The sequence below is a fragment of the Hoplias malabaricus genome, chromosome 13, assembly GCF_029633855.1.
Source record: "Hoplias malabaricus isolate fHopMal1 chromosome 13, fHopMal1.hap1, whole genome shotgun sequence".
Classification (NCBI taxonomy): Eukaryota; Metazoa; Chordata; class Actinopteri; order Characiformes; family Erythrinidae; genus Hoplias; species Hoplias malabaricus.
The window spans coordinates 4,324,041-4,338,481 of record NC_089812.1 but is presented as its reverse complement, the minus strand read 5'-3'; the positions used below and the strand labels follow the sequence as shown (position 1 = coordinate 4,338,481).

Genomic DNA, 14,441 nt, shown 5'->3' with positions numbered 1-14,441 from the left:
CGTGGGTTTCTCCAGGTGACTGTCTGTGAGGAGTGTGGTGTGTTCTCTCTGTGTCTGCGTGGGTGTCCTCCGGGTGACTGTCTGTGAGGAGTGTGGTGTGTTCTCCCTGTGTCTGCGTGGGTTTCCTCCGGGTGACTGTCTGTGAGGAGTGTGGTGTGTTCTCTCTGTGTCTGCATGGGTTTCTCCAGGTGACTGTCTGTGAGGAGTGTGGTGTGTTCTCTCTGTGTCTGCGAGGGTGTCCTCCGGGTGACTGTCTGTGAGGAGTGTGGTGTGTTATCTCTGTGTCTGCATGGGTTTCTTCCGGGTGACTGTCTGTGAGGAGTGTGGTGTGTTCTCCCTGTGTCTTCGTGGGTTTCCTCCGGGTGACCGTCTGTGAGGAGTGTGGTGTGTTCTCCCCGTGTCTGTGTGGGTTTCCTCCGGGTGATTGTCTTTGAGGAGTGTGGTGTGTTCTCCCTGTGTCTGTGTAGGTTTCCTCCGGGTGACTGTCTGTGAGGAGTGTGGTGTGTTCTCCCTGTGTCTGCGTGGGTTTCCTCCGGGTGACTGTCTGTGAGGAGTGTGGTGTGTTCTCTCTGTGTCTGCATGGGTTTCTCCAGGTGACTGTCTGTGAGGAGTGTGGTGTGTTCTCTCTGTGTCTGCGAGGGTGTCCTCCGGGTGACTGTCTGTGAGGAGTGTGGTGTGTTATCTCTGTGTCTGCATGGGTTTCTTCCGGGTGACTGTCTGTGAGGAGTGTGGTGTGTTCTCCCTGTGTCTTCGTGGGTTTCCTCCGGGTGACCGTCTGTGAGGAGTGTGGTGTGTTCTCCCCGTGTCTGTGTGGGTTTCCTCCGGGTGATTGTCTTTGAGGAGTGTGGTGTGTTCTCTCTGTGTCTGTGTAGGTTTCCTCCGGGTGACTGTCTGTGAGGAGTGTGGTGTGTTCTCCCTGTGTCTGCGTGGGTTTCCTCCGGGTGACTGTCTGTGAGGAGTGTGGTGTGTTCTCTCTGTGTCTGCATGGGTTTCTCCAGGTGACTGTCTGTGAGGAGTGTGGTGTGTTCTCTCTGTGTCTGCGAGGGTGTCCTCCGGGTGACTGTCTGTGAGGAGTGTGGTGTGTTATCTCTGTGTCTGCATGGGTTTCTTCCGGGTGACTGTCTGTGAGGAGTGTGGTGTGTTCTCCCTGTGTCTTCGTGGGTTTCCTCCGGGTGACTGTCTGTGAGGAGTGTGGTGTGTTCTGTCTGTTTCTGCGTGGGTTTCCTCCGGGTGCTCCGGTTTGCTCCCACGCTCCAAAAACACACGTTGGTAGGTGGATTGGAGACTCAAAAGTGATTCTGGATGTGCTTCGGACCCCGAACTACCATGAGCTCCTGCTCTTCATTGGTGACCCTTTTGGTTGACCCTTCCAGATCAAAACTATCTTTAAGTAAGGATAAAGCACAGTCTGAGCCTTCAACACCTGCCAAACTAGTCAAACTATGATGATACAGTGGCGCATTAACATAGAATTCAGATGTGAGGTGGTCCTAGGTGTATTTTACATTTCGTGAGCCACGTTCAAAGCCGTATCCGCTTTGTAATTGACTTTTTCTCACTGCTGTGATTGTAGTAGGACACAGCAACACCTCTGGGTCTAATGATGCCCTTAAGATGTAATATAGTACGCTTCACAGCAGCCACACATGAGCCTAAGGTTACCCAGCTCTGTGCCAATTATGGCTCAGAGGGCTGTAATGTATCCCGCAGGCTCTTCAAAGAGCTCTTCTGAACTGAAGGGTATTAATAGCCGGTACCTCCCCTCTTGCTGCAGTAACAGCTGCTATTTTACTGGGAAGAAGGCTTACGCTAGTGGTCGGAACATTGCTGTGAGCTTTTGATTGCATTCATCTGTGAGAGTGTTATTGAGGGGAGGTGCTAATGTTGAAATGAAAGCGTGGGGGGGAGGCATTCACTACAAAGAACATGGTTTCACGTCTCCACAGCCCAGTACTGGGGACTTTATTCCTCTGACACTGGGCAGGTTCGACTCCGGCTCATGTGCAGCTGCTCTCCAGCATTTCAAGACTTGCTTTAAGTCAAGAGTCTTAAGAGCGCTGAGTCTTAATGCAAGTGTTAACGGTCCTTTGGGGCACATTGCTGCTCGGCTTCTTCCTTTTAGAGCTGATCGTAAGCGATGTGTTTTATCTGGAGATAGATCTGGGTTACGGTGGTTTTTACGGGGCTTGTTTACTTTCACTTCCTGGTTGAAGGTAGGTTTGTAGGTCTAACAGGTGTTTGGAAATACAGGTCAGTGGTAAACAGCTGATTGAAGCTGGTTTATGAGCTTGTGTCTGTATTAAATATCAGCTTCAAAGGTCCTTAAGTGTGAGGTGTGTGAGTGTGTGTGTGTGTGTGTGTGTGCACCTGTGTATGCAAAATTTATTTTCATTGTCTTTACTCGGAAGGCAATTTACTTTTTATTTAACTTTACTTTAGCTGTTAGCATTTTTAGCAATTTTTTTAAACATTTCTTGAGGAGACTAATTTCTTTCTGTTCCATAGTTTCAGCTCCTGAACTGCTTTATATTTAAGGTGCAACGTCTTGTTCTGATTTCAAAAGCACCCCATAAATTTAAGAACAGTCCCCAATACAGCGCCTTTCGGTTCCCGTGTTTATAGACGCTTTATAAAGTGTTTGATTTAAATGTGCATTACATTTTTACCGAAGAACACATTAGAAGAAGAAGAAAACATGTTTACGGATCCCTTCTCTACATTAAACGCATCTGTAGCAGTGAACACACAAACACACACCAGTGAGCAGTTCCTCAGCGTGAGTGAGTGTCAGGTGAATACCATGAGGTCGTTCTCATGAAAAACCTCGCCACACATGAGCACACGCTTTTTATTCTGGAAATGAAATGAACAGGCTTTGTTTCTACAGAGTTTCTACTGAATTCTTCTGAATGTTGGCTTCTCAGGCTTTAGATTTGTGTGGATTTCGACTGTTTAAAGAACACTAGCTTTTTTTAGGTGCAGATACTTTTAAAGAAATTCTACTCAAATGAAATGTTAAAAGTTACTTGAGGCACAGTGTTTAAAAGTGTGCTGAGGCTGTTTGTATTCCCTGTGATCAGCAGATTGTACATAAAACAAAGAAGATAAATAATACTTTCATTGGTTTCATGTGTTTTTTTACTTATTTAATAACAACCAAATAACATTAAAGATGAGAGAATGTAAAGTGGTGAATTTAAGATGAAACTTAGCAGAGTAATGTAGGGTGTGTGTGTGTGTGTGTGCATGTGTGTGTGTGTGTGCATATGTGTGTTTGCATGAGTGTGTGTGCGTGAGTGTGTGTGTGCGTGTGTGTGCATGTGTGTGCGTGTGTGTGTGCATGTGTGTGTCCGTGAGTGCGTGTGTGTGCGTGTGTGTGTGTGCGCGCGCGTGTGTGTGTGTGAGTATGTGTGTGTGTGTGTGTGTGTGTGTGTGTGCGCGTGTGTGTGTGTGTGTGTGTGTGTGTGTGCGCGTGTGTGTGTGCTCGTGTGAGAGAGAGAGTGTGCGTGTGCGTGTGTGTGAGTGTGTGTGTGTGTGTGTGTGAGAGAGAATGACATCTGTTTCAGCTGATGATCAATTGTAACTGGAGGAAACCTGTTGAGTCACTCACACTATGAGTAAAGTATTTGATGGAAGTGGGGTGTGTGTGTGTCTGTGAGAGAGAGTATGTGTGTGTGTGTGTGAGTGTGAGAGAGATATGATGGATATGAAGCTGTATATATGTATAAATAGAGAACCCTGTTAGTTTCAGAGAAGTAAGGAACCTTTTACAGCTTTAAAATCCCCTCACTCCCTCTTTAGGTGCTTTACACATTTAAACACATCAGTAAAAATGTTGTTTGATTTGGTTCTTCTATGTCGTCGCTCACAGAGCCCTTTGTAGTGCACTAAACCTCAGTGACGTGAGAGTGACCATTACATCTGCTGTTATTTAAAGCAACATTTCAGGACAAAGACTGTACAACAGAAAGTACTTAATGATATATCACTGCTGCACACACACGCTTTTAACAAACAGTGCATTCCACTGAGCCTTCGTTGCTACTGAGGTCATAAAAATGTGTGTGAGTGTGTGTGTGTGTGTGTGGGTGTGTGTGTGTGTGTGTGAATGTGGGTGTGTGTGCAGCTCTTCTGGGAACAGACTGTAGTTAATTGGCTTCTGTGGGTTTTAAACAGATGGGGATCCCGCAGGTTTGAGTGTGTCCTCATCCACACACACACACACACACACACACACATATATACCGTTAGACTGACCTCACCTCACCATGGCACCGTGCCACGGAGTGTGAGTCCAGAGCTGAGGTATTTGGAGTGAGTCGTGGACCTGATCCAGCTGCCCATTCTTGGTCATGGAGAGCACTGCGTGTGGTCAGAGCTTCTTTCTCACTGGAGCTAAATGTAGAAGAGTCATTAGCATCACGGAGCACTATGAAGTCTATAGAAATGTTCCGTGACAGTCAATGGTTGGCCCCTGTTTTTCCATCTCACCATTTAAGAATGACACAGAAGATGTCTTTAATGAATTAACACCAGCATCAACACACACTGCTTTAGGTTTAAAATATTTAAGGAAAAAGTAAACAAATACATCACAAGTCCACGAAGTTTGTAAACAGCCTCTCGCCCAGTGTGTCTACTGAAATCAAGTGTAAAAGTAGTATATCCCTACCCTCCTCCAAATGTTACACAGTGCAGTTTCTGCAGTGCTGAGCCCAGAGTAGCAACGATAGAGGCGCTGTTCACCTTACTCCAGATCAGTGAAGCATCACAGCGATTTTCAAGCTGTAATTTTAAGGTCAAATTATTACCTACTGTTGCTTTAACATGGCTCCTCGGCACTGTGTGAAACTTTAACCCGGAATAAACCAATGGAAATGACTCTGAATAAAATCACTTTACACTAGTTCACATTAGAAATAAGCATGCCTTCTCCTTTAAAGGCAACATCTAGGATCTAGGGTTTGTTTAAAGTGGAACAGTGAGTTCCCACAGAAACTCATGTGTAACTCGAGCTGTTTAGTTTTGTAGCACTTACAGTCTGTGTTTACTTTCATGCCGTTAGCGCTCTCTTGAATTTACAGTCAGTTCCAGCTACAGCAAAAATAAAGTGGGAGTTGGAACACAGCGATATCCTCGTCTTGGTTCATGCTTTTCAGCATTTGGAGGTCTATAATAATGTCTAGCCTAGCACACCGGACCGAGACACTTTGTTTTTATACTTTTACTGACACAGGGGCTTCATAACCACATTAAACCGGTTTCCAGCGTGGAAACAAACTGGAGAGCAGCAAACAGTGAGGGAAATCGTGAACGTCACCTTTAAAGCTGCTGTATTGGAGATTTTCTTTGGGCAGTGATGCTATAAAAAATAGTAGAATAGACTTGTGTTTGGTTGCAGCTGGACTCGGGGCCTACCACCCCTCTGTATGGTCAGGTGCTGTTATCGCTGCAGTTCCTACACACACACACACACACACACACACAGGGCATGGCCTGTTTTCATCCACTCAAACGACCTGTGCACTGGAGGGGGGCAAGTTCTCACACTAGTGTCATGTTACAGAGGCCAAACAGAGAACTTTTCCAGGCACTTTCTGCCCCTGTGTCCTCACCGAGGTGAAGCCCACCCCTCAGCCTGCCCCACGCCTTGATTTCTCGAAAATGATCAAATCGTTATTGTCTTATATAAGCATCCAACATTCCCTGAACTCCACTGACAGAGAGTAAACACAGCACTGTAAACAGATCTGTATCAGTTACATCTCATTATGAGATTTTCTGGCCTCTCTCTCAACCTCTAGATGATTAGAAAAGCACGGCACTTCATCAGGGGTTCCCAAAGTTTTGCCACACACACGCCTGTATGCACAAATCGGCTACGACATTAGAATGACCTCCTTGTTTCTACACTCACTGTCTGGTCTCTCAGCTCGGACTGTAGTCCATTTGTTGCTGTGCAAACTTTGTCCTCCCCCTTTCACCCTGTACAGTGTCGTACGGTCAGGACCCCCACAGAGCAGGTGTGATGTGGTGATGGGTCATTCTCAGCGCTGCAGTCAGTGTTGACGTGGTGGTGGTGTGTTAGTGTGTGTTGTGCTGGTGTAGAGTGGATCAGACTGTGGATCAGTGCTGCTGGTGTTTTTAAACCCTGTGTCCACTCTCTGTCCACTCCTGAATAATTCCTGCTGATTGTTTAAGAACAGAATGAAAGTATGCACAGCAACAGGTGGGTTTCACTCTGTAATTATAGAGTGTAATAAAAACATTCAGAGTACTGGGCTGTGGAGCAGTGGAACAGTTTTTTTCTGGGGCATTGTTTCTTAAAGAAAAGCAAAAATTAATTAATTAATTAATTAATTCATTCATTCATTCATTCATTATCTGTAACCCTTATACAGTTCAGGGTCGCGGTGGGTCCAGAGCCTACCTGGAATCATTGGGCGAGAATACACCCTGGAGGGGGCGCCAGTCTTTCACAAGGCAACACAGACACACACACATTCACACCTATGGACACTTTTGAGTCGCCAATCCACCTACCAACGTGTGTTTTTGGACTGTGGCAGGAAACCGGAGCACCCGGAGGAGACACAGGGAGAACACACCAACTCCTCACAGACAGTCACCCAGAGAAAACCCACGCAGACACAGGGAGAACACACCAACTCCTCACAGACAGTCACCCGGAGGAAACCCACGCAGACACAGAGAGAACACACCACACTCCTCACAGACAGTCACCCGGAGGAAACCCACGCAGACACAGGGAGAACACACCACACTCCTCACAGACAGTCACCCGGAGGAAACCCACGCAGACACAGGGAGAACACACCAACTCTTCACAGACAGTCACCCGGAGGAAACCCACGCAGACACAGGGAGAACACACCACACTCCTCACAGACAGTCACCAGGAGGAAACCCACGCAGAAACCCACCCAGTCCCCTAAGTGTGATATAAGGAACACTTAATTAAATAAATAATCTGCATTATTCAGATCACATTATTTAAGTCAAATTCAAACTTAAAACAAGCCCCGCCTCCGTTCACAGCCGGGTCAAAGGCCAGCCCCATGAACCATTCCTCTATAAAGAATGGCTGTGCCGAGCTGTGGGTTATCTACGGATAACACTGCATCTCTTTGTTAAAACGACAGCACTTCTGTGGAGGAGCTCTGAGGAGGTGTTCCACAGCTTTCCTCTGTACTGTATCTTTAATTATCTCCAGTGCAACACATTCTACTGAATCACAATTTGCATTTTTATTTTCTCATCCACTGTGTGCTATAGCTCTCTGCCCTGAGTCAGTTCCATTCACACACTCAGTCTTCTTCCACAGAAGCAGAAGACTCATGTTCCAAGGAGCAGGGGGGACACTGTTGAAACACAGCAGTCTTTACTTCAAATCAATGGCCATGTGATTCACTTTCTGAAGAAACAGATATAAAACTTAATTTACTCAGGCATTTAGAACTTCAGTGAAGCCCTCAAGGGAACATAATTGTACCTTATTTTATTACAATTATAGATTTTTAAATTGTGTTGATTTCATTCGCTTCGCTTCATCTCCGGGACTTTTATTATGTTTTTTATTTCACACTGTTCTATGATTAAAACTCCTTCTGGAGAAGAGAATGTAATGTACCTTTAAGGGACACGACTGGACTCTTAAACACTGATGTACCTTTACACTGTTTGTACCTTTAGAGACCGATAATGTACCTCTACTGTACCTTTTTTTCTGAGAGTGTAGGTACTTTTATTTGTTGTTGCTCTTGAGGCCATGGTTTAAACTGTAATTAGTTTTTAATACAGTACAGAGTTCCTGTGAAGTAAAGGTGTTGGTTTAACCCTTTCCACATCTCTCTCCTGGTGACAGTCCAGAATTATTTGAGGTTTGAGCAGCCGACACAGCCTTGAGCAGCCGACACGGTCTTGAGCACCCGACTCGGCCTCGAGCAGCCTAGACAGCTAAGAGCAGCTGACTCGGCCTTGAGCAGCCAACACAGCCTTGAGCAGCCGACACAGCCATGAACGGCCGACTGGGCCTTGAGCAGCCGATACAGCCTTGAGCAGCCGACACAGCCTTGAGCAGCTGACACAGCCATGAACGACAGACTGGGTCTTGAGCAGCCAACACAGCCTTGAGCAGCCGACACAGCCTTGAGCAGCCGACACAGCCTTGAGCAGCCGACACGGTCTTGAGCAGCCGACACGGTCTTGAGCAGCCGACGCGGCCACGAGCAGCCGACGCGGCCACGAGCAGCCGACACGGCCATGAGCACCCGACTCGGCCTTGAGCAGCCGAGACAGCTATGAGCAGCTGACTTGGCCATGAGCAGCTGACACAGCCTTGAGCAGCCGACACAGCCTTGAGCAGCCGACACAGCCTTGAGCAGCCGACACGGTCTTGAGCAGCCGACGCGGCCACGAGCAGCCGAGACAGCCTTGAGCAGCCGACACAGCCATGAACGGCCGACTAGGCCTTGAGCAGCCAACACAGCCTTGAGCAGCCGACACAGCCATGAGCAGCTGACTCGGCTATGAGCAGCCGACACAGCCTTGAGCAGCCGAGACAGCTATGAGCAGCTGACTTGGCCATGAGCAGCTGACTCGGCCATGAGCAGCTGACTCGGCCATGAGCAGCCAACACAGCCTTGAGCAGCCGACACAGCCATGAACGGCCGACTGGGCCTTGAGCAGCCCACACAGCCTTGAGCAGCCCACACAGCCTTGAGCAGCCCACACAGCCTTGACCTTGAGCAGCCGACTCGAGCATAGTGACATTAGGCTTCGGAGCAGTTTATTCATGCTTTTCCTTGGACACATTTGACCAGTGCAGATCTGTTTTCTCCAAACTATAAAGGGGTTTGTAGAGACGGATAAATAGTGGACCACCTTCACATGGGGAAAAACAAATACGTGCAGGTTTAATGTTAAAAGCAGAGCCGTTCAATAACAAACACATTCATGTTGTTAATCGGACAGCGACGATATCTTCTTATCCACAACAGGGGGAAATGTATGTGTCTCCCAAAATAGTAACTTTACAGGAGAAGGGGAAACCTTCTTAACTTTCAATGGAAGACAATGTAAAAAAAAGATTTTATTCAGAGTCATTTGGAGCGTTTCTATTGGTCTGTTCATCAGGACATTTTCACCAGTGTGAAGGACGGCTGCTGCGTTCAAATGATGCAGTAAAATAAAAACTGACAAACATGGAGACGCATGTTTTGATTGGACAGCGACGATATGTTGGTTGAAATTTACTCATTTACTTCGTATGTAAATAACGTCCTCATTATCAGGACCAGGCCCACGGTGACCCTGATCAGGACGAAGCGGTTACAGAATGTGTGTGACCCTGAACGAGGTGAGGCAGTTACAGAACAGTCATCCCATTCGGGGTCACCGTGGGTCCTGAGCCTGGCTGGAATCACTGTCTTCAAGGCCGGAAAACACACACACGAGACACGGCACCAGTCCATACACCTGCAGTGACTCACAGTCCCATATTCACCCAGCCACTCACGTCTACGGACAGGTTCAAACAGCCCCCCACACTCCCTGCAGTGATGCCAGTCCAGGACCGAGTGAATGAATGTTAGATGAATAAACAGTGTGCACCTGGAAAAGCAACACCTCATTTGCCCAGAGGTGTCCTAAAATTTGAATATGACTGGAACTAGACTTACACTGCTGTTTTAGTGTGTTTAATGACGAGTGCGGTTTCCAGTCACCCAAGTCTGGCGTAAGCCTGCTGTTTTTGTGCTGAGACCCTTATCAGACCGCTCCAGTAATAGAAGCTGAATTACAGCCTCTTGTACTTCAGTGGGTTTTATGGGTGGGATGGTAGTGACAGGAGCTTATTATGATTTATACGAAGCTGCTGAGCGCGCTCAAATGCTCCTTTTGGGTTTTCAGGTGACGGTAAAATGCAAGAGAGAGGTGATTTATTCCGGCACGGCTTTACTAAGGAGAGCTTTAAAGCTTTAAAGAGAATGGACTCTCTGTAGAGCACCGGTCTTGTCCTAAAGTGCCCTAGAATCCCGCTGAAGTGACACTGCTGCCACCTAGTGCTAGGTTTTGAAATCGCACTCTGTTATAGTTTCTACAACATTTATCATATTTTAAAATAAAAACGGAGGGTCTTAATAGGTAGCTTCCCCACTTTTTGCTGCAGTAAAGACCCCTTCTAGTCTCTTCACACACACACACAAAAAAATAAATAAATAAAAAATTTACACAAGACGTTGGAACGTTGCTGTGAGGATTTTATTGCATTTGTAATGTTTCCCAATCAGGGGTTAAGCTACACAGCATTTTGAATCGTGATTTTCTATTAAAAGGAGGATATAGTCCAGGAGCAGTTCCTTTAAACGGGATTTCTGCGGTTGTGGGGAAACGCAGTGCTGTGTGTAGCACTGATGCTAACGCAGTTAGCCGTCTCCCGTTTGGAGACATTTCCACCTTAAGGGACCCGAAAGAGCAAAAACAAGTCAATATTACCCCCCAGGAATAGAGCAATATCCTCACTTTGGTTCGTGCTTTTCAACGTTTGGAGTCTCTCTGTTGTCTTGTAAGGACACAAGGAAACGGAGACAATATATGCTACATAAACGTCCACTGAAAAAGTGATGTCATTTTATTTTATTTATATTTTATTAGTCTGGAAGCAAAAGACATGTACGTCTGAGTTGTAGAGTGTGAGGTGGGGGCTCATCTAGAAAGGGGCACTGCAGAAATACCATGTTTTCCCTTTGATAAAACATATCTGTCCTAATATGAGGCCTTCTCCAGGCCTTCTGCTGAATAAACAGAAAACAGCCGAAAAGTTTTAATATATTGCAATTTTATTTCAGTATGAATTTGCTACCATTTGTATGGCAGAAACAAACACATTAAACACACACAAAAGAAAAAAGAAAAAAAAAGAATGGCACTCAGCTAATAATATATTTGCTACATAAACATTTCTATAAAATGGAGGAAGATACTCACTATACACTGAAGTATATACATCCTTGATAAATAAACCAATACTGTTCAGATTTAAGACTCAAAGGAACAGCTAGTGCACTGAAACTGATAGCTTTGTAAAGCCTTGAAGGACAGAACATGGGAGTGGACTAAAAGCAGGCACTCAGTCAGGTCCAGAGAAAGGTGTTTTTTTGAAGTGAGCTGCTGTTCGTTCATCTGCAATTAATTTGACCATACATTTAAAAAAATAATACTAATTTAAAAAAAAAAAAAATGTGGTGCATCAAACTGTGTGGGTGCTACTATCTGGAGCCTTTGTCAACTACAGTTAGGCACATTTTCACATTTCACTGAGGCATTTTCTTCAGTCGTAAATATTCACGTCTCTGAGGAGAGGCTCGTTGGACCTTAAGTACGACAATTTAAGTCAAATATATTTGAAGATATAAGGAACACTTATGTTAATGTCACTAAAAAGTAGCAAACCCAGTCAGCACTTAAGAATATGTGGTGTTCCTTTAAAATGTGCCTTATACTTTACAATTCTGTGTAGTCTACAGCTAGTCTTTCACAGAATTTCAGAAAGCCTTGTCTTACTTTAAATTGGTTTATGATGCGAGTCTGTCCTGAGTTGGAGCCTGTGAGGTTCAACTGTAGTTGTCGTGGATATTCAGTTTTGTTACTGGAATAACGTCGTCATTCTCAACGTTCCGCTTTTCAGGTTTATGGGTTTCTATCTATATTTATACACAGCACAACCAACACATTCGGGTAAAATTGGGCAAAGTCCAACTTTGCAGGAGCTTCGTTTGACCTACTTCCTCCTGCCCCCTTTCTTTTGACCTACAAACGGTTTCCAGAAATGTTGGGACACCGTGCCACACGTAAACAAAAACCGTGTGTGCAATGATGTGCAAATCATTTATATTTATTTAACTGAAGACAGCACAAAGACAACATTTCATTTGTTGACACTGGGAGAGTGAGTTTGATGCCAGCAGTAGGTTCCAAAAAATTTGGGACTAGGGGAGGGAAAAAGTAGTGTAATTCCACAAAGACACATTTCAAGGCAACAGGTCAGTGACGGGACACGGCTTAAAAAGAGTATGGGCTGTTATGGCCTTTGGGCCTGTTCGCGTGTTGCAGAATTCAAACCAGACGTATTTCTGTAGTGGAAATCGCTGCATGGGCTCGGAAACACTTTCCAGACCCACTGTCTGTGAACACAGTTCGCCACTCAAATGCACAAATGCAAGGCCCAAGCTCATTGAAGACGGACTGAGGAGAAGTGGAAATGTGATATTCTGTTTGTAAATCACCGATGCCTCGTTCGGCAAGGACTACAGCAGCAGTGTTCCGACCCACTGAAAACCTACGGTGCATTATGACATAAAAAATACTAGAACGGCGTCCCAAACTGTTGAGCGGCTGAAGTCATGTATCAAGCAATTTCCGTTTCCAAACTGCAGCATTGGGTCTGCTCAGTTCCCAAATGTTTGCAGAGTGTCGTGATGCACCGCAGCTGTAAAATGCCCCAGCTCCAGGTTTATTGTTGTGGGAATCAGATAAAAATCTTTCAGCAAACAATAAAATTTCCATTCCAACATTTGAAATGTGTTTGTGCTATTTTTAATTAAAACCAGGGTGGAAATGATTCGCACATCTGCATTTATTTACATTCTGCACAGCATCCCGGTATTTCTGGAAATGGCATTTGCACATCTCTAAGAAGCATGGCTTGTAAAATGAACGCATGCTGTTCGTATTAAAGAGCGCTGCTTAGAAGCCGCTAAACACATGAACGCTGGGAAATCACCTGCTGGGTTATTTTTGTTTTCTTTTTTATTCTCACACAGCTTGTCGTGAAGCTAACTCCAACTCCAGCTGGAACGATTATCCTAGGTTTGTCATAAATATCCTGCATGACAAAGTTCTGGCAGCGCAATCTCAAGCTTCACAAGAAGAATCATCAAAAACTACCTGAGTGCTCAGGCGTTAGACGGTTAAAGAGCTTGGGACTTCCCAGAGTACATCTGGCTCGCACTTCTAAGCAGCTAAGGACATGAACAGCTTTGCAATATTCATGTCGTCCTCTACAAACCGCACAGGCAGCGCCTCGCAGCGTAGGACTACGGTTCCTGGAACGGGTCTTGTACCTCACACGATTCTGGACCAGCACAGACGCGAGGAAACCTGATCCCGAGTCAGCGATCGTGCCCCTAGAGGTAAGCGGCGTTCCAAAGTGAATCAGGCCACGTATTTCTACATTCTGGCACAAAAGTCACGGGTCTTGTTTCTTCGGCAAACAACGCAGCGGTCGATGATAGCTTTTATCAAATAGAGAAGGAAAAAAGAGAAGAATATACAGAATATAGAAATGTAAAAATACACTTATTGCCTGTACATATCAAAGCACACAAAGTCTTTCCTTTTTGAAATCCAGGAGAAGCCTTTTCTATATTTTTTTTTTTTTGGTAACCCACATTCTGTCAGACCTGCTGATTAAAAGATATCGTGTGTGTGCATGTTTAAAACAGCCAGAGACACAGAGCATGATTTGGTTTAGCATGAGGATAGAGCACACTCTTTGGGGATTTCAAAAGAAGAGCAGAGTGCAGATTCTCCTGGCTCCTCCACAACACACACACACACACACACACACACACACACAGCTGAGGGAGAGGTCATTCAAACAGAAAGGGACAGGGTGATAAAAGGTGCGATTCCTGCTAGAGACAGGCCAATTTCAGGCTTTTTTTCTCTGCAGTTTCCAACCTTGTCTTTGACCTCCTTAGGACCCAGAAAAACTAAACAAAAGCTAAACTTTGTGAGGGTGAGGGGGTTTTCTTAGGTGCGGGGAGACCAGCCTTTTCCTCCCTCTGCAAATCCCAGTCCTCTCCAGGAGAGGGAGCACATTCACACAGCCCTGAATCTTCAGAGAACAGCACTGGTGCCCTGAGCGTATCTAATGCCTCTTCATTGAGGAAACTTTCTTCTTCCTTGCAGCAAGCATCTCGTAGAAGGGATCCCTGCTAATCGCGGCTCTAAAGAGTGGAGGAGAGAAAACAGCACACGGTGATCCACCAGTCAACGCTCATCGTCCGTTTTTCTGATGTAATTAAGCTTTGTAATGTAATGTAAAATGTAAAATAATGTAAAAAGTGATTGTTAGTTTGGTAAAATAATAATATCTTTTATTTACAATGCCCCTGTCATTTAGCTTCAAATCTCAAGTTCTATTTCACAAATTCCTCCAGACATCCAAACAATTAAAGCATGGGACCCATTGGGGCGGGTCATATGATGATTTTCTGATGCTGGGATTAAATAAATGTCTTGTTGTTTTGTCCCTGTAAAGGATCTGTGACCTTGGCTTTAGAATGTAATTGGACCAGGAGCATTCAGAAGTTCGCACTGATATTGAGCTCTGGTTTTAAATTGTAAACGATTACTAC

The 14,441-nt window shown here is 45.3% G+C and overlaps 1 protein-coding gene across 4 annotated transcripts in view; it reads right to left on the bottom strand.

Annotated features, from left to right (window-relative positions):
• Window positions 1-10,841: 10,841 nt before the first annotated feature.
• The window catches only part of cyth1a (cytohesin 1a), a 69,619-nt gene continuing 66,019 nt past the window's right edge, over window positions 10,842-14,441 (bottom strand). For all 4 annotated transcript variants that reach the window (XM_066643075.1, XM_066643073.1, XM_066643074.1 and 1 more), the window contains exon 13: window positions 10,842-14,030. In XM_066643075.1, the coding sequence (XP_066499172.1) occupies window positions 13,952-14,030 (79 nt within the window). In that variant the 3' untranslated portion in view covers window positions 10,842-13,951. The remainder of the gene's footprint in view (window positions 14,031-14,441) is intronic.